The sequence below is a fragment of the Gekko japonicus genome, unplaced genomic scaffold, assembly GCF_001447785.1.
Source record: "Gekko japonicus isolate JY-2015 unplaced genomic scaffold, Gekko_japonicus_V1.1 scaffold864, whole genome shotgun sequence".
NCBI lineage: Eukaryota > Metazoa > Chordata > Lepidosauria > Squamata > Gekkonidae > Gekko > Gekko japonicus.
Window position 1 is genome coordinate 5,919 of NW_015166449.1, and position 24,068 is coordinate 29,986.

Sequence of the window (24,068 nt, forward strand, 5' to 3'; positions counted from 1 at the left end):
GCCTGGCCGACAAGGACCGGCCTGTCACGAGCACAGCGGCCTGTCGAACCACCGGCTCCCTTCTTGTGGCCAGGGGACTTGCCGGGTGGGAGCCCAGCCAGTGGGTGCCGGATTGTTTCTCTTCCTCATTGAGTAACACTTAGTGGGAAACGGGGAGGGACTCTTCTGCGGCTGAAGGAAAGTGCTGCTTGTCGAGCAAGTGACGACATACAGGCAAAGGGCCACTCTGTCGGGCTAAGGGTGTTCTGTTCCTCATATTACAGAGAATGGAGTCCTACAAAAAAAGGACTGAGGAATTCCTGAGGAATGAAGTGTTGTCCTACATGAAGGAAAACGACGAGTTAAAAATAAAGGTGGAGAGGTGAGGAACCAGTTTTCTCTATGATAAGAGAAAGAAATGGGCAAGGAGGAAAGGGGAACAAAATAAGACGTTGGTAATTATTGAACTGGTTGGGAATAAGGTTTCTGTAAATGAACTTGTCCACTGTAGCACTTCAGGCCACATACACGGATCCTTCTCGGATCCCACACAGAGTCTCTGGTCTCCCTCACTCTCTGACTCCACACGGCATTGCCAGAGGTCTCTCAGGCTGAAATTCAACTGCACAACACCAACGGCTTTTTCTCCCAACTGTCATTCTCCCCTCTCTCACTGACAAACCCACACGGAATAACCCCTCCCACACTCTGCCATCCACCAATCATACCCCACCTGTCTCTTTCCATCATGCTACTCTGCATTCTGCACGGCCATCAAATGCACACACTCTAACACAAGGAATCCTCACAAGCACGTTCAGGCAGGGAGGCGGCTTGGGCAAGCTGGGAAAATGAGAAGTGGAGAATCCCTGGGAGTTGGGCTCCTTCTGAGGCCCAGGGGCCCTGCCAAACTCTCCCCCCCCTCCTGGTGAGCCATAGAGTCCTCTCAGGCCATCCAGGTCAAGGCGGGAGATGTTCAGAGGGGGTTTGCCATCGCTGTCCTCTGTGTAGCAACCCTGGGCTTCCTTGGTGGTCTCCCATCCAAGTACTAACCAGGACGGCCCTTCAGGCCCATCACTACAGTGGGGCGTTTGGGGGGCCTGCCCCATTAATTAAAAGCCCTGCCCCACAAATAACCGTGCCAGAAACCTTACTTTTTAGGAGAGACGCCCCCACCCCCCGCAGCTGCTGCCTGCTGCAGGGTGAGACTGCCACAGTTTGCCCTCCGGCTTCCCTCTGTCTCTCCCACGGTGGAACTGGGGGGGGATCATTGGACCCAGGAAAAGAGAGCCTAGAGGGCATTTAATCACCTTCAGGAGGCACTGAGAAACAGGGAGGAACACCTTGGGAGGGACTCTTCTGCGACTGAGGGGAAGTTTTGCTTCTCGAGCAAGTTACGACATACAGGCAAAGGGCCACTCTGTCAGGCTAAGGGTGTTTTGTTCCTCATATTACAGAAAATGGAGGCAAAAAAAATGAGTGAGGTGGAGTTCCTTCGTAATTATACGTGGAAGCAGATGGAGGAAATCAAGGAGGAAAAAGAAAAGGTGGAGAGGTGAGGAACCAGTTTTCTCTATGATAGGTGACCTTAATTTCTATGTTGCTTCCTCTCCTGGACACATTCTAAAGAAGTTCCCTTTTCCCGATGACAGTCTTGAAAGCTTTTATGCTGCTTTCAGATGAAGTCGTATGCTTTTGTTCCCTTGAAACAGAATCAAAAGCCCCTTTAAGGTCCAAAAAGGCAATATACAGTTTAGACCTTTTCCTTCTTACGTACTTATTTTTTAACAGATAATTTGTATTCATTTTTATAAACAGCCAAGATTTACAAGGTAAGCATGAGCATAGTCAGCTCTCAATGGCTTCATACATTTCGTACAATTTGTCGGTATTATACAGTTTGAAAATTACCATAGATGGAGTGTTTTTGACATCAGGTACTGTTTCTTTGGTAGATAAATGTACTAGTATGGGGTACCATATACATACAATGTCATTCTGACCACCTCTAGATAGATTTTGTTTCAGAGTATCTGAGATTTTCTCCATTATATAAAGGTTCCATAGCTTTTTGTACCAGAGGTTTACATTTAGCCTACTCGTGAGTTTCCATGTGGCTGCTAATGTGGTTTTGGCTGCAAATAGTAATAGAGAGATTCTTTTCCTTTGTGTATTAGATAGAGCATTTTCCTCTCTGAGAGTTAAAAGCAGAGCTTCCGGGGATTTATCTGTCTTGATTTTGGCTATGATCGTTATTTCTTCTATTATTTTATCCCAGAAGGATGCTACCTCCAGGCAATCGTAACAGCAGTGTATGTAACTGCCTACTTCCTTACACCCCTTCCAGCAAAGTGGGCTTGAATTATTTGCAATGTATGATATTTGTTGAGGAGTTTTGTACCAGGTGGACTTAAGTACTTATTGATCAAATGGGCAAGGAGGAAAGGGGAACAAAATAAGAAGTTGGTAATTGTTTAACTGGTTGGGAATAAGGTTTCTGTAAATGATCTCGTCCACTGTAGCACTTTAGGCCACATATACGGATCCTTCTCGGGTCGCACACAGATTCTCTGGTCTCCCTCACTCTCTGACTCCACACAGCATTGCCAGAGGTCTGACAGGCTGAGATTCAACTGCACAACATGAACGGCTTTTTCTCCCAACTGTCATTCTCCCAACTGTCATTCGCCCTTCTCTCACTGACACACCCACACGGAATAACTCCTCCCACACTCTGCCATCCACCAATCATACTCTACCTGTCTCTTTCCATCATGCTACTCTGCATTCTGCGCGGCCATCAAACCTTTAAAGAGACACACACACTCTAACACAAGGGATCCTCACAAGCACGTTCAGGAAGGGAGCTGGGAAAATGAGAAGTGGAGAATCCCTGGGAGTTGGGCTCCTTCTCAGGCCCAGGTGCCCTGCCAAACTCCCCCCCCCTCCCGGTGAGCCATAGAGTCCTCTCAGGCCATCCAGGTCAAGGCGGGAGATGTTCAGAGGTGGTTTGCCATCGCTGTCCGCTGCATAGCAACCCGGGGCTTCCTTGGTGGTCTCCCATCCAAGTAGTAACCAGGACGGCCCTTCAGGCCCGTCGCTCCACAGAGAGAGAGCGTGTGAGAACAGGGTGTTTCCCCCCCTCCCCAGGATCTGTGAGGAGGAGCCGGGGATCGGCATACATCCACTGACCCTAATTCCACCTCCCTTACTGTTCATCCCCTCGTTCAGTAAGTGGGGGATAATTAATTAGGACTAGGGAAAGCACCTTTCCTCCCGTCTTAACTAAGCTCCTCCTTAATGACGACTCCTTCAGCTTCAAAGCAGTCAGAGTCCTTAGCATTTACACAACGGAGAGGTGTGTGCGCGGGTGTGTGTGTGTGTGTCATCCATAACCCTCCATTGCAAAACTATTTGGGGCTTGAGCCAGCTGATCTCCCCTTCCTCTTGGGTTTCTGTTTTTTTCTCCCCTTTAGCCGATGCCCTGTGGCTCAGTCCTTGCCAGGCCATTCGGAGGGATTTTCTTGTCTCTTTTTTAAATTTACGAATGAATGTTTCTCTGCATGCCTGTCGAGTCCCCTGAGTGAGCAGGAAGCTCCATCTTGATAGACACGGGCACCCTCAGGTTCCATGTGAGGAGGAGGAGGAGGAGGAGGAGGAGGAGAAATCGCTGGGGCTTGTATCCTTCCTGTCAGGGAGAGATACAGCCGGTGTGTGAAGGGTCAGGCAGAAAGAAGGGGAAGGCCTAATGACCCACATGCCTGTTTTGAACTTTGGGACATTTTAAAAAACAAACCCTTAGCATTTGTTTCCCTGCATCTGCAATATTCTGACCTATTATTATGCCTTATAGCCTGGGCCACGACGAGGCCGATGTACGTCTGAAGCTGTTACAAACGCCTTACAAGTGGAGCAGCTCTGATGAGGAAGACGAGGTGAAAGAGAACGTTCAGACGGCCTTTACTACGGCTTACAAGAAATTTTCAGAGGGAGGGTCAACAGTGGAAGATAGCCCAGTAGCACCTTTAAGACAAACCAACGTTATTGTAGCATAAGCATTCAAGAAACAGAGCTCTCTTCGCCAGACGCACGGAGTATATGAAGAAACTAGCTCAAGATATATAAGTGCAGGACATCTTGTTCGTTCGCATTGGGGGTTTTGGGCGGAGAGGGTGCACCTTGCAATTGGGAAAAAGCTTTGCGGCTGGGCGTGGGGTTGCTTAAGTCAATCAGTGGAAAGGGGGAGGTTGCTTTCCCTGGGTTCCCATACTGCAGCTCATTTTCCTCCCGTTTGTTTAATAAAATCATAGAATCATAGAAAGAGTTGGAAGGCACCTTGCAGGTCATCTAGTCTTACCCCCTGCACTCTGCAGGAGCATAGCTGAAAAAGAGCCCTACAACATACCCAAAAGATGGTCATCCAGCCTCCGCTTGAAAACGTCCAGCAAAGGAGCATCCACTACCTCCCGAGGCAGTCTGTTCCACTGCTTAACCACTCTTACAGTTAGGAAGTTTCTCCTGATATTTAGCCGGGAATGACTCCCTTGAAATTTCCACCCATTAGATCTACTCTTGCAATCCGGAGCAAGAGAGAATAGATCTGCTCCATCTTCTACATGGCAGCCCTTCCAATATTTGAAGACTGCAATCATGTCCCCTCTAAGCCTTCTCTTTCCCAGGCTAAACAGACCCAACTCTTTCAGCCTTTCCTCGTAAGACTTGGATTCCAACCCTCTCACCATCCTGGTTGCCCTCTTCTGGACACGCTCGAGCTTGTCCTTCCTAAAATGTGGTGCCCAAAACTGGACACAGTACTCCAGGTGAGGCCTCACCATAGCAGAATAGAGCAGAACTACCACCTCCCGTGATCTGGACACAAGGCTTCTGTTAATGCATCCTAAGATTGCATTAACAGCGACTGCGCCTTAAGCACTTTATTTTTCAGCATCTCCCATCCTTCCTGTGCAAATTTCCCCCTCAGCATTTCCAGCCATGAGATCCTACTTAATATTTCTCTGAGGTTTTTTTAAAAATCAGCTTTCCTGAAGTCCAGGATACGAGTCCTACTATGTCCTGGTTTCACATCCTTCTCTATGTCAAATCCCAAGCTGGCATGGTCACTATTCCCCAAGGACCGCACAACGTTCACTTCATCAACCAGTTCTTTCCTGTCAGTCAGGATTAAATCGAGGACAGCAGATCCTCGGGTTCCCGCCTCCACCTTCTGAGAGAGGAAGTTGCCCACAAGATAATCTGCAGGATGCCCCATGTCTTGCAGAGTTAGATTTCCAGCAAAAATCTGGATAGTTGAAATCTCCCATAACTACAACATCCTCTCTCTGTTTAGCAAGCTGTTGTACAAATGCATCATCCAGTTCCTCCGGTTGGATCAGAGGTCTGTAGTATACCCCCACAACAATGTTCCCTTCTTTCCCTCCTCTCTCTATCCTTACCCACACACTTTCAACAGGTTTCAATGCTGCAAAGGGTGGGGAAAGTTGGGATTGAATCCCCCTTTCACATACAGTTTATCTTTAGCTGGGTTTCCCTGGATGCTGTCTGCTTCTCTGAGGGTTTTTCTCTTTTTCATTCCGTTTTCCTTGGTCCCCCCCCCCAATACACTATGGTAAGAAAACTAGGGATTGCTCTTAGGGGCTTGTTCCAGATTTACACACTGGGCTGCCTCACTGCTCTCCATTTCAAACACCCCTCTATGTCTCCTCCTTGGGGCGCCTGTGCCTGCCCCGTTCCAGAGCTACGGCCTGGGCTGCCTCACTACACCTCTTCTGGGGTCCTCTGTGCCTGGATTGCTCCAGAGCTACTTCCGGGGGCTGCCTCCCTCCTCTCCATCTCAGAGGCCACCCCACTTCTCCTTGGGCTGTCTCTGTGCGAAGAGTTCTAGAGTTCCTGCCTGGGCTTGCTTTGCTGCTTGGCCTCCATTGAAGACCCCCACCAGACCCCCGTCTCTCCTGTCCCTGCGCTGTTCCTGGGAGAGTTCCTGGGGTGCCTTCCTCCTCTCCCTTTCAAACTCCCTTCCTCTTCTCCTCGGGGTTTTGGAGCCTGCCGTGTTCCAGAGTAGTTGCCTGGAGTCTTCTCAGCCCTCTCCATTTCAAAGGACCCCCCCTGCGTATCCTTGTGTTGTCTCTACATGAAGTGGGGTCCCGCTCATGGGACATATTCTGTGCTCCCTGACCAACCCCTCTCTCCCTCATGCACCACTGGCCCGGAGAATGCTGCCCTCGCTCCTCTCACGCTCATCGGGGCTTTTTTTATATGTGTGCAGGACATCTCCTTAGTTCGCAGTGGGGTTTTGGGCAGAGAGGTTAGCCAGATAAGATGGGACTCAGCTACAGCTGAGGAAATCCCATCTATTGCTAGTTAAGCCGTCTGGCGGGCTCACGGATAGAGATCACCTGATTGCTCTCCTGTTTAAGGCTTTTAGCAGAACGGCTAAGCAGTGGAACCGATCTCTGTGGCGTGGAGACCTCCAGCCTGGACCTAGAGGTTGGCACTGGCCACTCTAAGTGAGAAGAATGCTGATAGCAGCGTAAACAGTCAGTTCTGGTCATGCATGGCATGTAAGGAAATGGCTGAGTGCTCTCAAAAAATCCTAAAAATGCTCTGTTTCTGTTTTTCAGGAAGAGACATGGATGTTTGAAATGGGGCAGCATTCAGATGGATTCGTACCGTCTCCAATGGACCATGGCAGCTCATGGGTTACAAGACCTGAAGCTCTTCTGGTGAGTCTCTGAGCTAGGGATTGAGGTGTCTGGGGCGTCAGGCCACAGGTTCCCTCCTCCTCTGCTTCCCCTCTCGGCTCCCTGCAACTCAGTGGTCAGCCGGAGCCCCTCTTGGGTGGGGTTGCTGCATCCTGGCCAAGCACCTCGGGGCCCCGGGGTGGCCACACACATCGGAGCCTGAGCAGAGGGTGGCTACTTTAACGGGGGAAGTGGCCAGTGTGCCTCTCGGACCGGAGCACGCATCCCCCCACACGCAGCGGGTACAAGCTCTTCCTCCTCTGAAAACGCCGATCTACACACTTCCCACCATAGCTAGCAAGAACAAGTTTCATTCAGGTATAATCAATCCAAAACAGTCCAGTGGCACCTTTAAGACCAGCTTTTACTCAGGTACAAGCTCTCCCTCCTCTGTGAGGGCAGATTTGCGCATTCCCCTCCCCCATAGCTAGCAATCCAAAGCAGTCCAGTGGCACCTTTAAGACCAGGGTTTACTCAGGTACAAGCTCTCCTGTGAGGGCAGATCTGTGCATTCCCCTCCCCCATAGCTAGCAATCCAAAGCAGTCCAGTGGCAGCTTTAAGACCAAGCTTTATTCAGGTACAAGCTCTCTCTCCTCTGCGAGGACAGATCTGCACATTCCCCTCCCCCTCAGCTAGCAATCCAAAACAGTCCAATGGCACCTTTAAGACCAGGGTTTACTCAGGTACAAGCTCTCCTGTGAGGGCAGATCTGCACATTCCCCTCCCCCTCAGCTAGCAATCCAAAACAGTCCAATGGCACCTTTAAGACCAGGGTTTACTCAGGTACAAGCTCTCCTGTGAGGGCAGATCTGCACATTCCCCTCCCCCTCAGCTAGCAATCCAAAACAGTCCAATGGCACCTTTAAGACCAGGGTTTACTCAGGTACAAGCTCTCCTGTGAGGGCAGATCTGCACATTCCCCTCCCCCTCAGCTAGCAATCCAAAACAGTCCAATGGCACCTTTAAGACCAGGGTTTACTCAGGTACAAGCTCTCCTGTGAGGGCAGATCTGCACATTCCCCTCCCCCTCAGCTAGCAATCCAAAACAGTCCAATGGCACCTTTAAGACCAGGGTTTACTCAGGTACAAGCTCTCCTGTGAGGGCAGATCTGCACATTCCCCTCCCCCTCAGCTAGCAATCCAAAACAGTCCAAGTCTGGATATTCGTATTTTTTATTTAATAAAAGTTTGGAAATAATACAGAAATCAACCCTTATAAACATCTCAAACCCAACTGTACAGATCCCACCGTTGTGGTGGAGGTTACATACTCTGATACGAATATACAATTATGGTATTTAGAGTGACATGAGAAGGAAATATTTTCAGCTACACGAGCTAAATCGTGATCCTAAAGGACTGCCAATGTCCTTAGTACCTTTTCATAGATAAATTTTGACCAACTGGTACATTAGCCTAAAGCTAGTAGCTTAAATTTTGTCATGGATTCCCATTCAAGCTTATCTACATCCAGTTTTTGTAGAATCGGGTACCATTTATCCATTAGTACCCACGTTTCTCTTTCAACTGGGTCTGTGGTAGTAATCATATTGAGTTTCCCTAACAAAGTATTCCCATATCTTGTGCAGCCATTGTTGTGTTGTAGGGGGAGTGGTAGATTTCAGGCTGTCTGCATGTCTTTGATCTTCCTGCCAAAGTACTTGCTTCTGGCCTTGCCGCCGACTGAAAGTTACCAATGGGGCTTCCTGTTTCCACTATGGGAACAATATCATTAGCACCTTCATGATGTTCACAGTTAATTAAGGAACTGTTGCTGGTTTCCAATCCACGTCCTTGAATCAACCGAAGCTTGGCCTTACTGGAAGCCCTCTGCAACCCCTGTACACATTCCTTTTTACAATGTCCCTTCTGGTGACAGAAAAAACAGACCACATCAGCAGAATGCTTCATGTTGTTTGCATAGCCACTTACTTTACTTTGAGAGTAGGTTTCTCCCGGGCCTGCAGTTTGATCTTCCACCCTCGGATTCCTCTCTCACTGTCACTCCTATCTTTCCCTCTCTTGCAAGCATGCGTCTGCTAACTGGCCTTGGCTCGGCTTCCACTAAATAGCTGGCCGGCTGTCAGCCAATCGTAGGCTAATTGGAAGTTCACACTTGGCTGACTTAGACGGAGAACTGTCAAGATCTAGGCGAGTCATTTCTTACTCTGACAGTTGCCAGGTGCACTAGCTTACAATAGCCATTAATTAGATCCAGATGTCACTTTGCTGACGTGCTTCGCTAACTACATCCTACTGCCTTACATTAACTGTCTGGCTACAGCAATCACCTACAGTTGTTTAAAGGGGGAATATCTTGACACATGCTCCAGTCCCAGAACTGACTTCTGGTCCCTTGACACGAAGGCCTCCCATATACCTGTACAGGGAATCCTGAAACTATTACTAAAACCATCTAACAAATACAAACTATCTACGGTATTAGTCCAACCACTTTTACGCTGAGTCAGGTTTCTAGGGCAGGGGCCCTTTCCCGACACCTTGAGGGGAGGTACCGCCACCTCCTGGTCGCTTGGCGACACCCTTCTGTTTTGCTTGGGAGCAAGATGTGAAGGCCCGTGACCTCCTGCACAAGGGGCACTCATGCCTGGACTTACAGGGTTTGCGTAAGAAGAGCGCCCCATAGCAGTTTGCTGGTCTCTTTTATACAACAGATCAAAAGGAATTCCACAGGATTGACACCATTTCCAATTACATCAGGTTGACTTCAAACATACACTTTGATGTGTAATAGATGTCCCTTTTCAAGCTGGCATGGGGAGGAACAAATTGTTTACCATGCACATTCCCAAACAATCATTAATTTGCCCCATGACATTGGAATGGGCACTGACGGGACATTTCTTAATGTTCTTGGGGAACAGATAACAAGACTCCTCGGCCTGGTTTATGTTACACGGAAGGAGAGTGAAAGGCTAAGCCCTTTCACACATCTGCATACCAAAAGGAGAGTTAAAACCAAATTGTTTATTGCATTACAATACCTGCAGGCCTCGAAATTACTCTTTTATTACTTATGTAGATGCTCAAAGACCAGATGCAGAGCAAACAGGAAACCTGTGTTTCCCTTCTCATGGGAAGAAAAGATAGTCAGGTGAGCTGTAGGCAAAGGCTTGTGGGAACTTGCTGTTAAGACAGAACCAAAGTTTTGAATCCATTTGTGAAGGCAAACCCAAAATTCTCACAACAGTGCAGTGGAGCCGTTCAAGCAGTGAGCCCCGGCAGCGCATCCCGTATTCGTCTGGGCCGCACGGTGGCCGATGGCCAACTCCCAAAGGGGCGCCACGAGCCTTTGTGTGTTTGCCATGTTCCGCATTCTTGCCCATGGACGGCGATAGGTTTTGCAGTGGTTCATTGGATCTGTGGGAGAGGTCTGTGCCCGGTACGAGGAAGTTGAAATGCCTTCTGAGAGGACTTCAGGGCAGATCAATACCGCCCCCTCCCTTTCCTCCCCTCCCCGAGTCACTCCTCCATGGTGGCAGGTGCCACAGGGGGCGGCGACAGCGTTGGGCCCCTGCCGCTAATTGGCTGCATGGCTTTCTTGATCAATGCGAGTGTAGTGGCTAGGACTCACCCTGTGGGGGCTGCACCCTGTTTCCAATATATGGACATCATTTATTGGGCTTATACGGGATTTTTAGGAGGGGCACGGTTCCAGTACGACAAAGAATTTCGGCTGCCGCTGCTCTGCCACGGGACCAGGTGCATCAACACCTCTGGCTCCAACTGATGGCCCCCGCCAAGCCTTCTTTGGGGGAGCACTCTGACAGCGGTCACATGATGCGAAAGGCTGCTGGTGTGACCACATCTCGTCCCTGGGGGAGCGGTCAGGGTGTTCAACCTCAGTTGCTTTTCTTGGAGTTCGTCTCACTGGAAATACGGAGAGACTTGTCCTTCTCTCTGTGTCTCCTGGAATACGCAGAGGTCTCTGCTTTTCTCTTTCTTCCTGGTTCTTTTGTCTCGTCTCCTTGCATGCTTAGTGTTATTATTATTATTATGTGTATTCAAAGAGTTATTATTGTTATGAGTTTTCAAAGAGTTATTATTGTTATGAGTTTTCAAAGAGTTATTATTGTTCTTATGTGTATTCAAAGATTTATTATTGTTCTTATATGTATTCAAAGAGTTATTATTGTTCTTATGTGTATTCAAAGAGTTTCTCATTGTTAATTCTAACCTTGTACCATGGGGGGGGGAGAATGAAAAAAATTCTCCCCACACGCACGGCGGGGTGGGGGCGGGAGAGCTCCTGAACCTACCCCCTTCTTATCCACAAAAAAACAACTCACTGAGTCGTTTTTACTATGCAAAGAACATGGGCAAAACTGGAGGATCGAAAAATAGCTCTTCAATCAAAATCTCAGAATCCATGACCAACTCTTTTAACTCAGATAGATCAACGAGAGCCACGGGCCCGAGAAACGTAAGTGCAAACAAAATGGTGACCGCACCCGACTCTGATCATAACGAAGAAGCTCCGGTCTGCAAAAGGGACCTAACTGAACGAAAAGCAGATATCCAACAATTCTTTAAATCTCCTGTGAAATGCAGGCTCCTTTGCAGGCACGCACCTTGAATTTACACCTTGAATAAAACTTGGTTGGCCTTCAAGGTGCCACTGGACTCGGACTTTGTTCTGTTGCTTCAGACCAACACGGCTACCCCACCTGAATGTATGGACACAACCTGATATGACTCTCCTCCCCCAAAGAATCCTGGGAGTTGTAGTTTGTTGGGGGGGTGCTGAGACTCGAACCCCTCACAGGCAGGTCCCCTTATTATTTTTAAGTCTCTAAAGTAGAGAAGTTCACCCTGCCCCATACCTTCTAAATGCAAAGGACAGATTGACGACTTCTTTTTTAACTGACTGGGCAAATTCCTGGTAGGCAAGTGGCACAGAGGACTGTTTAGGCTCGCCAACTTCCCGGTGGGGCCTGGAGATCTCCTAGGGTTCCCAATCCCCTGGTGAGGGCAGGGGATCCCACATTTTTGGGGGCTTCTGCCCACCACTGCCTGGCGAGGGAAACCCCGCCCCAAAACAACATCATGTGACGTCCCCAATGCGATAACGTCATGTGGAAATGACATCATCGCGTTGGGGGAGTTGCGTGGTGATGCTCTGTTTTTTGGGCAAAACTCTATGGTTTGAGGGCGGTTTTACCATAGAGTTTTGGCCTCAGACCAGAGCCTCGCTGTGCAATGTCCCTGATGTGATGATGTCACTGCTGTGTGATGTCATCATGTCAGGGACGTCATCGCATAACGTCACTCTTTTGGGGCGGCGCTCCACCCCACTCCCAGAAGGCCCCCTTCCACCACCACCACCACCCCGCCAGCACATCATGGAAACCTGGCAATTACAACAGATTTCCAGACTACAGAGATCAGTTCCCCTGGAGAAAATGGCTGCTTTGGAGGATGGATTTTATGGCATGATATCTCTTGTGGTCCCTCCCTGCCCCAAACATCACCCTCCCCAGCCTCCACCCTGAAATCTTCAGGTTTACCTAGTGTTCCCTCTAAGCTAAGTTAGTGTGAGCTAGCTCACAGTTTTTTAGCCTCCGGCTCACACATTTCTGTCTCAGCTCAGGAAGGATGTGGCTCCAGAGCAAACTTAATTTATGCAGCAGCCAAATGGCTTGCTCACAACTTTGATGCCAGCAGCTCACAGAGTAGAATTTTTGCTCACAAGACTCCACAGCTGAGTGGGAGCGTTCCACATGTTTGGTGAGTCTCATAGTCTTTTAAGGTGCTCCTGGACTCTTGCTCCTTTCTGCTGCTACAGACAGACTCACATGGCGACCCGTCTTGACCTGTCTCCTGGAGAAAATGGATGTTCCCAAGGATGAAATTTACATCGTTGTACCCCACCAAGGTCCCCGCCCTTCCCGGGCTCCATCCCCAAATCTCCAGGAGTTTTCCAACCTGGATTTGCTAACCCTGCCCCCCCCCCCGTGCCGGTGGCCGGTGGGACTTCGCAACCTCAGCAGTGTTCCCTCTCAGCTGACTTAGTGTGAGCCAGCTCACAGTTTTTTTAGCCTCCGGCTCACCCATTTTTGTCTCAGCTCAGGGAGGAGGGCTCCAGAGCAAACTAATGAATGCAGCAGCCAAATGGCTCGCTCGCGACTTTAATGCCAGTAGCTCACAAAGTGGCAACCCTAGTGCTACTGCCAGGCTCCCATGGAATTGTGCAAGCATCATTCAAAAGGGGACATCTCTGGGGTGCATGGCTTTGGGGAGCACAAAGAGGAAATCCGCCACAACGGTAATGCGTTCGTCTTCCACTAGGGGGCTCTGTGCTCCTTCCACCTGTCCTTCAACTCTGGCGATCCAAAAGTCTCTCGTCTTTGTCGTGGCTTTATAAAACCGAAAGCAAGGAGCACCACAGTTTTGTTTCATTGGCATGCTCCACGTGTCCATGCACACACACACTGGTAGCTGTGCTCCACCTCTGCATGTTCCCTCCTGCTGCCTCAGTTCTCGCCCAAGAAAAACACATCCCAAGTGATTAGAAAACATGGATCGCAAACGTATAAAAATTACACATTGGTTTTGCGTCAATCAATTCTCCTGGCTGAAGCCAGGTGTCTTGGGGGACAGAGCCAGGAACAAAAACCGGCACAGGAACGAACCTTGGGCCCGCCCAACTGCGTGTCTCGTTGTGTCCTCTGTGATGTGAGTTTTGTTCTCTAGACGCAGGCCCCCAGATTTTTACGTCCCCCGGAAAGCATCATTTGCAGTTTTCCCAAATGAACATGGAACATTTAGACTGACATCCTGCTGCCCAGGTCCGCACATGATCTCACATTTATACCAAATGATGAATTTACGTATAGGAAACACAATGAGGCTAGACCGTATGAAATAGTGCCGAATGCAGGATTTGGAGATTTTTGTGCCAAACAAGGAGGCAGAATGTGTGCAAATAGGGTACTCCAGTGTTTCAGGGGATGGGCCCATAGCTCCAGGGTTGTGCACCAGTCAAAGTTCCCTGGTTCTAGGGTTGCCAACCCCCCCCCACCCGGTTTGCCAAAGGTCCCCCATTTTGGGGGGGGTTCTACCCGCCCCCAACACCCACAGCCACCCATCTCTCTCCCTTTAAGTGTGTGGAACCCGTGTTTCCTCCCAAGCCCGATCTCCGCAAGCGTGAAGGGAAATGCCAGCTTCGTTCTCTTAAAAGGGAAACGCCGGCTCCTTTAAGTGCAGGGAACTGCAGTTTCTGGAGATCTGGCGCACCGGGGGGGGGGGAGGCGGACGTCCCTAACGTGATGTCATCACGTCGGGATGCCCCGCCCCCTCCAGGAACGCCTCCAAAGTCCCCCACTGGGGGTGGAAGATGGACTTGGCAACCCTACCTGGTTCAGCCTCTGGGATCGACTGGCATGTACCCAATCATACATGCAGGATAAGGAACAATCCCCATCCATCCATCCATCCATCCATCCATCCATCCATCCATCCATCCATCCATCCAAGTAGATTATGCTAGAGCAGGGGTCCCCAACCTTTTCCAGTGTGTGGGCAACTTGCAATTCTGACACAGTGTGGTGGGTGCAGCCACAAAATGGCCGGCACGGAATGGTTGTCGCAGGGGGAGGAGCCAGCCGCAAAATGGCTGCCACAGCTTAGCTTCAATCACACAGTAAAGAACGTGGTGCTGTGATGCCCAGGAAAATGTTGACTGCCACTTTGGGGTCAGGAAGCAATCCTGGAGGTTTTTTGTCATCTTCTGGGCGTGGAACAGTGGTCAATGGGGGTGTGGAGGGGGCAGGTATTTGTGAATTTCCTGCATTGTGCAGGGGGTTGGACTAGATGACCCTGGAGGTCCCTTCCAGCTCTACGATTCTATGATGGCAGTGGCCACCAAAGTCACATTTTGAAAAACCTGCCGTTCTGCACAACCAATCTAATTTCAAATTGTGGACACCGGGCAGAGTTGCCTCGTCCCTTTTGCCCACCAGTGGGGGGATGGGGGGGCATTCCAGGAATGGGAAGTGACATGGCCCCCCCCATCCCCCCACGGCGACATTGCACATGACGTGCCTGTGTCACCTAGAAGTGACATCGGCAGGGGTCATTTCGTAGAAAAGAGGTGCAGGAGCTCATTAGCATAACTTATTTGCATAACTTATTTGCATATGCCACACCCCCTGACATCACCGGAAGTGTGTCAGAAGGCAACACCCACCGCTCAGGTTCCACTGGACTGTTTTGGATTGCTAGCTATTGGGGTGGGGGGGAGAAACGTGCAGATCTGCCCTCACAGAGGAGGGAGAGCTTGAACCTGAATAAAACCTGGTCTTAAAGGTGCCACTGGACTGTTTTGGACTGCTAGCTATTGGGGGGTGGGGAAGCATACCTGGCTGCTTTTTGCTCTGACTGAGGGCTGCTGGGAGCAGGGGGCGGGGCTTGTTGCATGTGCCCGCCCCCTGGGCTCTTTAATGCCGGAGTTCCGCTCCTGTGCCCTCCTGCAGGAAATGACCCCTGGACGTCGGTGACATGGGGAGCGACACTCTGGATTTTGGGCAAAACTCTATGGCAAAATCGGCATCAAACCATAGAGTTTTGGCCAAAAGCCAGAGTGTCAACCCCAACATTGTCAACGTGCTGATGTCACTTCCAGGTGACCCAGGCACGTCATGTGTGATGCTGTTGGGGGGGGGAGAAACCCACAAAAATGGGATTGGCTACCCCCCCCCCCAGGCCATTGGCAACGCTAGCAACAGGAAAGGTGTCAGTGGGTTCTTTGGTGCTCACGGGCATCATGTTGTGGATCCCTGTGCTAGAGGGACCCACGATGACCTGGTTCCTATGAACTTCTTGGACACTCTGTGCTGTTTGGGCGGAGGGCCTTTGCCATTCACGAGGCCTGGCCGATGCCTTTGGTCCTGGAAATCGGTTGTGAATGAAAAGTTTTGGTTGCCAGCTCTGGGTCGGGAAATTCCTGGAGATTTGGGGGGTGCAGCTGAGGGAGGGCAGGGACCTCAACAGGGTAGAATGCCAGACGTCCACCCTCCAAAGGAGCCTTTTCTCCAGGGAGAACTGATCTCTCTGAAGTCCAGAGATCAATTGTAATTCTGGGGGATCTTCAGGCCCCAACTGGAGGTTGGCAACTCTAATGAGAACCCAGTCTTTTGCAGGAGCAAGGGGCAGCTCTTGTTTGCTTGATTTGGGCCTTTGTACCCCTGCTTTCCTCCCCACCTGGGGACTCCCGAGTGGCTTTTCGAATGCAAAAATACGATTTAAAGCAACCAAACAGAAAAACAGACAATAACCCTTTTCAAACTGCCTTTGTATTCTGTTTTGGTAACTGGTTGCAAATGGATTCTTTTCTGTCATTTCAGAGAGATCCGTCTTAGTAACCGCCTGCTAGCAGAATTTATTTACCTGTTCGTACAAACCCGCTTGCATCAGGTTAACAAAGCATGGTTGAGCTGTGAGGGAAACGGCTTTTATTCCATTTTCAACCCCTTCGTTGCGCTTCTGAATCGCTGTGGTGTGCTGTTTAAAATGTCTGTAGCGCTTCTTGCACTGCCGCTTTTTCCCTCACCCTTTTTCACTTGCTCACAACTTTCATGCCAGTAGCTCACAAAGGCCCCGGTCACATGGGCCAGATAACATGGGGTGGGGGGAGGCGTGGCTGTTTGCCCCGGAGCAAAATAAAGCGCGGTAGCCCGATCGCACAGTCCCCCGAGTCTCCGTGCTTCAGCTGTTAGCTGGCGATCACACAGCAATGATGGAGCGTGGTAAAGAAGTGGAGTGGTGCGATCACACAAGCGTTTCACGTTTGTGCGCATGCGCAGTTCCGTGGAGCAGCACTGCTTTCAGTTTCGTGGTTGTGCGCATGCGCTTACAAAAAACATCCGGTTTGCGACGGGATGTGGATGGGCGCCGGATGCCACGTTATACTAGCGCAGTAGCGCTCCCGCAAACAGACTCCCACCAATTTTCCAGATACTAGTTCACTTTCCACGGTACCTTTTAACTCCGCATCCGTAGGGTTGGCCCAGTAATGGGATGGCACAAGTTCAAATTCCCCATCAGGTCACTGGGTGACCCTGGGGCAGCTATACAAAAGAACAAGAGTCCAGTAGCAGCTTAAAGACGAGCCAAATTCGTGGCAGGGGAGGAGCTTTCGTGAGTCCCTCTGAAGAAGTGAGCAGTGACTTCAGAAAGCTCCTCCCCTCCCACAAATCTGGTTCGTCTTTAATCAATCAATCGACCTTGAAAGGCATAACCTACAGAACATACGACTCAATTTGCAATCGACGCTGAACCCCTTTGTGAAGCTTCATACAGAAATCTTGCGACAGTTTCAATTATTTCATGGTTCTGGGTTGTCAGCAAAAAGTAAATCTTACGTTTATCAGGTTTCCCTGAATACTTTCTCAAGCAGGGCTCCATGAATGTAAGGCGGAGGTCTGAGTAGAAAGTCCACGAAAGAAACAAGCGTTTCTATCTCCTGCTTAGTGCAGGAACACAATCTACTGTCGAATGGGATTTTTTGGACTCTCCCGTATAATACTGCTGATGGCAACACATTAAAGCTGGCTAACATATATGCTTTGCGTTGCCCTGGGTTCGTTAAACAAGTTAGATACTCAGCCCCATGCCCAGAAGGTAAAAGCCCCAAATTGAGGGGTGAGCATCTACTTTTTGCACGGCTCTCAAGAACCTGCCTCTCAATGTCAACCAGTCTTTGCCTGATCAGCCTAAAGGCTGACTTTTCTGTGTACAGAGACAGGTCTCCAATGTTAAGCCCAATTGAATTGATTTTTTTCTTCTATATTTTGTTTTATTTATTTATAAGTTCAATTTATAGCCCGCCCTCCCCGCAACGCGGGCTCAGGGCGGCTCACAATCAGGCATAAGCCAGCGCATAAAACACATTTAAAAACCATTTAAAACAATTTCTACAATATTACGGCATTATTATTAAGTGCTCTGGATGTTCCGAATCGATCTTCCATAAAAATGGCGTGTAATGCTGTTCTATCCGCTCAGTGCCATCTGTTCCGCTTGGCGCTGTCGTTCTTTCTCCCAGGGCCAGATGAAGATGGTACAGTAGTGGCGGCTCCTACTCAAACGCCTGGCGGAAGAGCTCCGTCTTGCAGGCCCTGCGGAACTGTGCAAGGTCCCGCAGGGCCCGGGTCTCCTCCGGGAGCTCGTTCCACCAGGTAGGAGCCGCCACCGAGCTATGAGGTTAGTCTTTAAGGTGTTGCTGGACTCTTGCTCTTTTCTGCTACTACAGACAGACTGACAGGGCGGTTACCCATGGCGATCTACCTTGGGGCAGCTACTGTCTCTTCTCATCTTAATCTCCCTCCCTCTGTTTTGAAGATTAAACAGAGGGGGAGAGAACCAGGAACACTGGCCTGAATTCTTTGGAGGACAGCCAGGGCTCAAATGTGGTAGGCAGTGCTGTGAGAAATGTTGGGATCGGTTTGGTCATTGGTTTGATCCAGGAGGTCTCTGGGGCCCTTTCATCCATGGTTTGCCCACAGTCTGGTCCACTGCTTCTCCCAGAGTGCTTTGCTGCAGGGCCACAGCAGCACAACCTGCAGAATGTTGGTCTTCAAAATGGTCGCCAAATAGCTCCCAGGGTTCTGTGCAGTCCCTTGGCGGGGGCTCCTTTCCTCTTTGGTCCGTCGCGCCACTGTGCTGGCTCACCTCAAAATATCTTAAAGCCCTTCAGCAAAGTCAACGTCGGGGCCTTTCTCTTGCTCTGAGCCCGCGAGGATTTCACCGTGACCAGTTTGGCTTGGGCCACTGAGGGGATTTCCTTGTAGTTGACGGTGGAGAGCGTGTTGAAGGTGGCCAGGCCGTGCTTGGAGGCCACGGCGGCTGGCGGGAGGAGGTGGAGGGGGGACTTCTCCTCAATGATGAACAGGGGGCGGACGGCCATGTGCCGCTCCATCTCTCGCCTCACCTCCCGAACGGCCTCGTGGAAGACGTGCTGGACGGACTCGAAATCCAGGCAGGCCGAGACTTCGTAGAACAAGCAGCCATATTTGGTGGCGAGAGAGGCCCCCTCGGCCTTGGTGATCTGCCTGGAAAAGGAAGCCGGAAATGATGATATCACCCCCACTGCCAGCTTCATCTATAAACAGCTCTAGCTGAACTGGAGCCCTGAGTGGCCTGCGCGGGGTTCCCAACAAGAGCTTGGCAAACAAGGGCCCAGGCACAATGCCTGGGAAGGCTGGATTTTAGAGAGGATGTGGCATCATTTAAGGGTGACACTCTAGGCTGCCTCCCTTAATCTCTATGGCCTATCACAGAGACTAGGGGAAATTCCTAGAGTGCCACAATATGGAAACCATTTTTTCTCTCTTGCTCTTCAAAATTCCTCAGTGGTAAGAAATTGAGCCTGGGGACAGGCAATTCCCCCATCCCAGGTGGGTAGATAGATCCATGCAGGGTTTGTACCCCTGATGTTATTTGGTACAGAACAGATAAGCTTAGGGGTGCCAGGTCACTGCCACAGGAAGTGGTGGCGGCTACAAGCATGGACGGCTTCAAAAGGGAATTGGATAAGCACATGGAGCAGAGGTCCATCAGTGGCTATTAGCCACAAGGTATAGATAGGAGCTCTGGGGCAAGTGATGCTCTGTCTTCTTGCTGCCTGGGGGGGGCAACAGTGGGAGGGCTCCTAGTGTCCTGGCCCCACTGGTGGACCTCCTGATGGCACCTGGTCTTTTTGGCCACTGTGTGATACAGAGTGTTGGACTGGATGGGCCACTGGCCAGATCCAACATTGGCTTCTCTTATGTTCTTATGTCCTTTGCTCTCGCCAGCAGGGGGTGGGAAGGAGCTTTCCAGGAGTGGGGAGGTGGGCAACTGGTCAGCAGTGGGCAGGAGCCCGCAAAATCGAGGGACCTCCTGCTCCCACCTGAGTGCTGAGAACTCTAGATAAGCTCAGGCCTGGCACTGGTGCTTCTAGAAACAGTTGATTTGCATCACACCCATAAAAAACCTTTCCTCCAGCTTTGCACCACTTTCCCCTACCACAACAGACTTCTAGCTTTCAAAAGGCTACCTGGCTGTGTGCCCCACCTTACCTTTGGGTCCTCTGTCTGTGCTCTCCCTCCCTCCCTCTGGATCGATGGCATCCACATACTTCCTGCTTACGACTTCTCCCTTTCTCCCTTGCTGCCCTTTAGACCTAGAATTCCTTCCGAGAACAGGGGATTCCTGCTTCCCCCCCCCCCCCATCCTTCAAAATCTACAATTCCTGGGGCTTAACTCTTCAGTCCCCAACTGGAAATGGAGTGTGGAACTGCACTGGTTCACATCGGTCCTCATGACCCCAGACCCGCCCCCTTCCGTTGTCTCTGCCATATTCTAATGAGAGGGCTTTTTCCACGCTGGGTTTGTGCTGCACTCCAGGTTTGTTTCTTAGCTGCATCCTCCCTTAGGCACAGTATTGTTTGATAATAAAAATGTCTTCAAACACGTTGGTAGCAAGAAACCAGCCAGGGAGGTGGTGGGACCCTTGGATGACCAAGGGGTAGAAGGATTACTAAAGTATGATGGGGAAGTGGCAGCGAAGCTGAATGCTTTTTTTGCCTCTGTCTTCACTGTTGAGGATAGGAGGTGTTTGCCCACTCCAGAACTGTCGATTGTGGGAGGGGTATTGAAAGACCTGAGTTGGATTGATGTGACAAGACAGGAGGACCTATGACTTATGCGCAAATTAAAAACTGACAAATCACCAGGCCTAGATGGCATACATCCAAGAGTTCTGAAAGATCTCAAATACGAACTTGTGGATCTCTTGACAAAAAAAAGCAATCCATCACTAAAATCTGCCTCCATTCCCAAGGACTGGAAGGTAGCTAATGTAACCCTCATCTTTAAGAAAGGTTCCAAAGGAGATCCAGGAAATTACAGGCTGGTCAGTCTAGCGTCAATACCGGGTAAATTGGTGGAATCCGTTATCAAAGATAGGATTAGTAAGCACATTGATGAACAAAAGCTATTGAGGAAGAATCAGCAAGGATTCTATAAGGCAAGATCTTGTCTCATTAACCTTTTAGAGTTCTTTGAGGGGGTGAACAAGCACACCCAATAGATGTTGTATACCTTGACTTCCAGAAAGCTTTTGATAAAGTTCCTCATCAAAGGCTCCTAAGTAAGCTCAATAGTCACGGGATAAAAGGACAAGTCCTCTTGTGGATCAGAAACTGGCTAATTAATAGGAAACAGATAGTGAGTATAAATGGGCAATTTTCTCAGTGGAGGGTGGTAAGCAGGGGGGTACCGCAGGGATCAGTACTTGGTCCGGTTCTTTTTAACTTGTTCATTAATGACTTGAAGTTTGGAGTAAGCAGTGAAGTGGCTAAGTTTTCAGAAGAAACTAAGTCGTTCAGGGTGGTGAGAACCAGGGAGGACTGTGAGGGATCTGTCGAGGCTGGGCGAGTGGGCATCAGTGTTGCAAATGGAGCTCAACATAGGCAAGTGCACAGTGGAGCCAAAAATCCCAACTATAAATACACATTGATGAGGTCCAAACTGGCGGTAACTGACCAGGAGAGAGATCTTGGAGTCATGGTAGATAACTCACTGAAAATGTTGACTCAGTGTGCGACTGCAATAAAAAGGGCAAATTCTATGCTGGGGATTATTAGGAAGGGAATTGAAAACAAACCAGCCAGAATCCTAATGCCCCTGTATAAATCGATGGTGTGACCTTATTTAGAATACTGTGTACAGTTCTGGTCACCGCACCTCAAAAAAGATATTATAGCATTGGAAAAATTCAAAAAAGGACAACTAAAATGCTTAAGGGGATGGAACACTTTTCCTGTGAAGAAAAGTTGAAATGCTCGGGGCTCTTTAGCTTAGAGAAATGACATGATAGAGGTTTACAAAATTGTTCCCTCTAAGCTGAGTTAGTGTGAGCTAGCCCACAGCTTTTTAGCCTCCAGCTCACAGATTTTTGTCTTAGCTCAGGAAGGAGGGCTCCAGAGCAAGCTAATTTATGCAGTAGCCAAATCGCTCACTCACAACTTTAATACCAGCAGCTACCAAAGTAGAATTTTTGCTCAGAAGACTCCACAGCTTAGAGGGAACATAGGTACTTTTCTCCGTTTCTCACAATACAAGAACTCGTGGGCACTCAATGAAATTGATGAGCAGTAGGTTTAGGACAGATAAAAGGAAGTCCTTCTTCACCCAAAGAGTAATTAACACGTGGAATTCACTGCCACAGGAAGTGGCGGGGGCTACAAGCATGGACGGCTTCAAGAGGGGTTTGGATGAACAGATGGAGCAGAAGTCCATCAGCGGCTATTAGCCACAAGGTATAGTGGGAACGCTCTGTCCGGGGCAATGATGCTCTGTCTTCTTGGTGCTTGGGGGGGGGGAAGAGTGGGAAGGCTCCTGGAGTTCTGGCCCCCCTGGTGGACCTCCTGGTGGTCCCTGGGTTTTGGCAACTGTGTGACACAGAGTGTTGGTCTGGATGGGCCATTGACCTGATCCAACAAGGCTTCTCTTATGTCTGGGACAGTGATGCTCTGTCTTCTTGGTGCTTGGGGGGCCGCAGTGGGACGGCTTCTGGAGTTCTGGGCCCACTGGTGGACCTCCTGATGGCACCCGGGTTTTGGCCACTGTGTGACACAGAGTGTTGGACTGGATGGGCCATGGACCTGATCCAACAAGGCTTCTCTTATGCTCTTATATGGAACAGAGGTCCACGAGGAGCTATTAGCCACGATGTATAGATGGAAGACTGTCCGGGGCAGTGATGCTCTGTCTTCTTGGTGCTTGGGGGGGCAAGAGTGGGAGGGCTCGGAGTTCTGGCCAGTGTTCCCTCTAAGCTGAGTTAGTGTGAGCTAGCTCACAGTTTTTTAGCCTCCAGCTCACAGATTTTTGTCTTCGCTCAGGAAGGGATGGCTCCAGAGAAAATTACTTTATGCAGTAGCCAAATCGCTCGCTCACAACTTTAATGGCAAGTAGCTCACAAAGTAGAATTTTTGCTCACAAGACTCCACAGCTTAGAGGGAACATTGGTCCCCCTGGTGGACCTCCTGATCGTCCCTGGGTTTTGGCCACTGTGTGACACAGAGTGTTGGACTAGATGGGCCGTTGGGCACCATGTTGGAGACCCGTGAACAAGTCTATTCCTTGCCTGCAGCCTCCTCCTCACCTGTACTGTTCCATGTCCAGTTTGTTTCCCACGAGGAGAACGGGGGCTTCGTGCTGGGCGTTTTTCGAGTGGAGCGCGAGGATCTCCAGGTACTGCTGGGACCCGTCAAAGCTCTTTCGGTTGTTGATGCTGTAGACCACCAGGTAGGCGTGGGCCCAGTTCAGGTAGCGTTCACAGCTTACTGGCGCATCCTAATGGAGAGGTGCATCATCAGGAATGGTTACCGGCATCCCGTTAGGCTGAGTTCAAGGAAAATGGTCCATTCCAAACAAAGTACATTCAACCCTTCCTGGCTCTGCACTTTCGGGTGGCCAGCGCCAAGCCAAGAGATAAAAATCAAAGCCAAGGCCGATGGTGAAAGTAAAGTAACAAAACACTAGATTTTAGTACTCAGCTAAAAACTCCCCATGTGTTTCACCAACAGGCTTCTTCTTGTGAATCTGGAGCCTATTGGGTCTCAGAAGCTAAGCAGGGTCGGCCTTGGCTAGTATTTGGAAGGGCGACCTCCAAGGAATATCAGGGCCGTGACACAGAGGCAGGCAATGGCAAACCATCTCTGACCATCTCTTGCCCTAAAAACAAGTCTAGCTCGCCACCTAGTGGTGCATAATGCTAAAGAGCTAGAACTTCGGGCTGCCAGACAATCTTAGGCTCTCCTGGCTATTCTGTCCATAATGCCATATGATAATTAATTAATTAGGGGAGTCCGTAATATAGTATACAAATACAGTACTGAGTTCTCATTATTCTATAGCAATGGTTATTTAGTTAAAATTATGGGAATAAATAAAACATTGTTTTAAAAACCAGATTACAATTTGTACGGATTCCCCTAAAGACACCTATTGGAGAAACGCATAGGGAACTTTTAGCCAAGTAATAATGTATATTTTTTTACTTTACTGGCACCATCTGCCTTGGACTTATTTTTAAAAATCTTTTAGTGACTGATGCAGCCTTTTAATTTCTCCTCAGTTCCAAGCCACGCCCTCTTTCCCACACAGAGGTTCCGATAGCATGCCTCATAGCTGCTGATAGACCACATTCTTGTGGCAGAGAGTTCCGCACTCCACAAGTGTGAAGTCAGGTGCTTCCTTTTGCCTGCCCTGAAAAACAACCACTTCGTTTCACTGGTGACCCCGACAAACTATCGGTAACACCA

The 24,068-nt window shown here is 49.6% G+C and overlaps 1 protein-coding gene across 2 annotated transcripts in view; it reads right to left on the minus strand.

The window, feature by feature from the left end:
- Positions 1 to 17,980: 17,980 nt before the first annotated feature.
- RASL12 (RAS-like family 12) overlaps positions 17,981 to 24,068 on the minus strand; it is a 30,236-nt gene continuing 24,148 nt past the window's right edge. For both annotated transcript variants that reach the window (XM_015412020.1, XM_015412019.1), the window contains exons 5-6: positions 22,907 to 23,097; positions 17,981 to 18,809 (exon numbers count right to left, since the gene is read on the minus strand). In XM_015412020.1, coding sequence (XP_015267506.1) covers positions 18,431 to 18,809; positions 22,907 to 23,097 — 570 coding nt within the window. In that variant the 3' untranslated portion in view covers positions 17,981 to 18,430. The remainder of the gene's footprint in view (positions 18,810 to 22,906; positions 23,098 to 24,068) is intronic.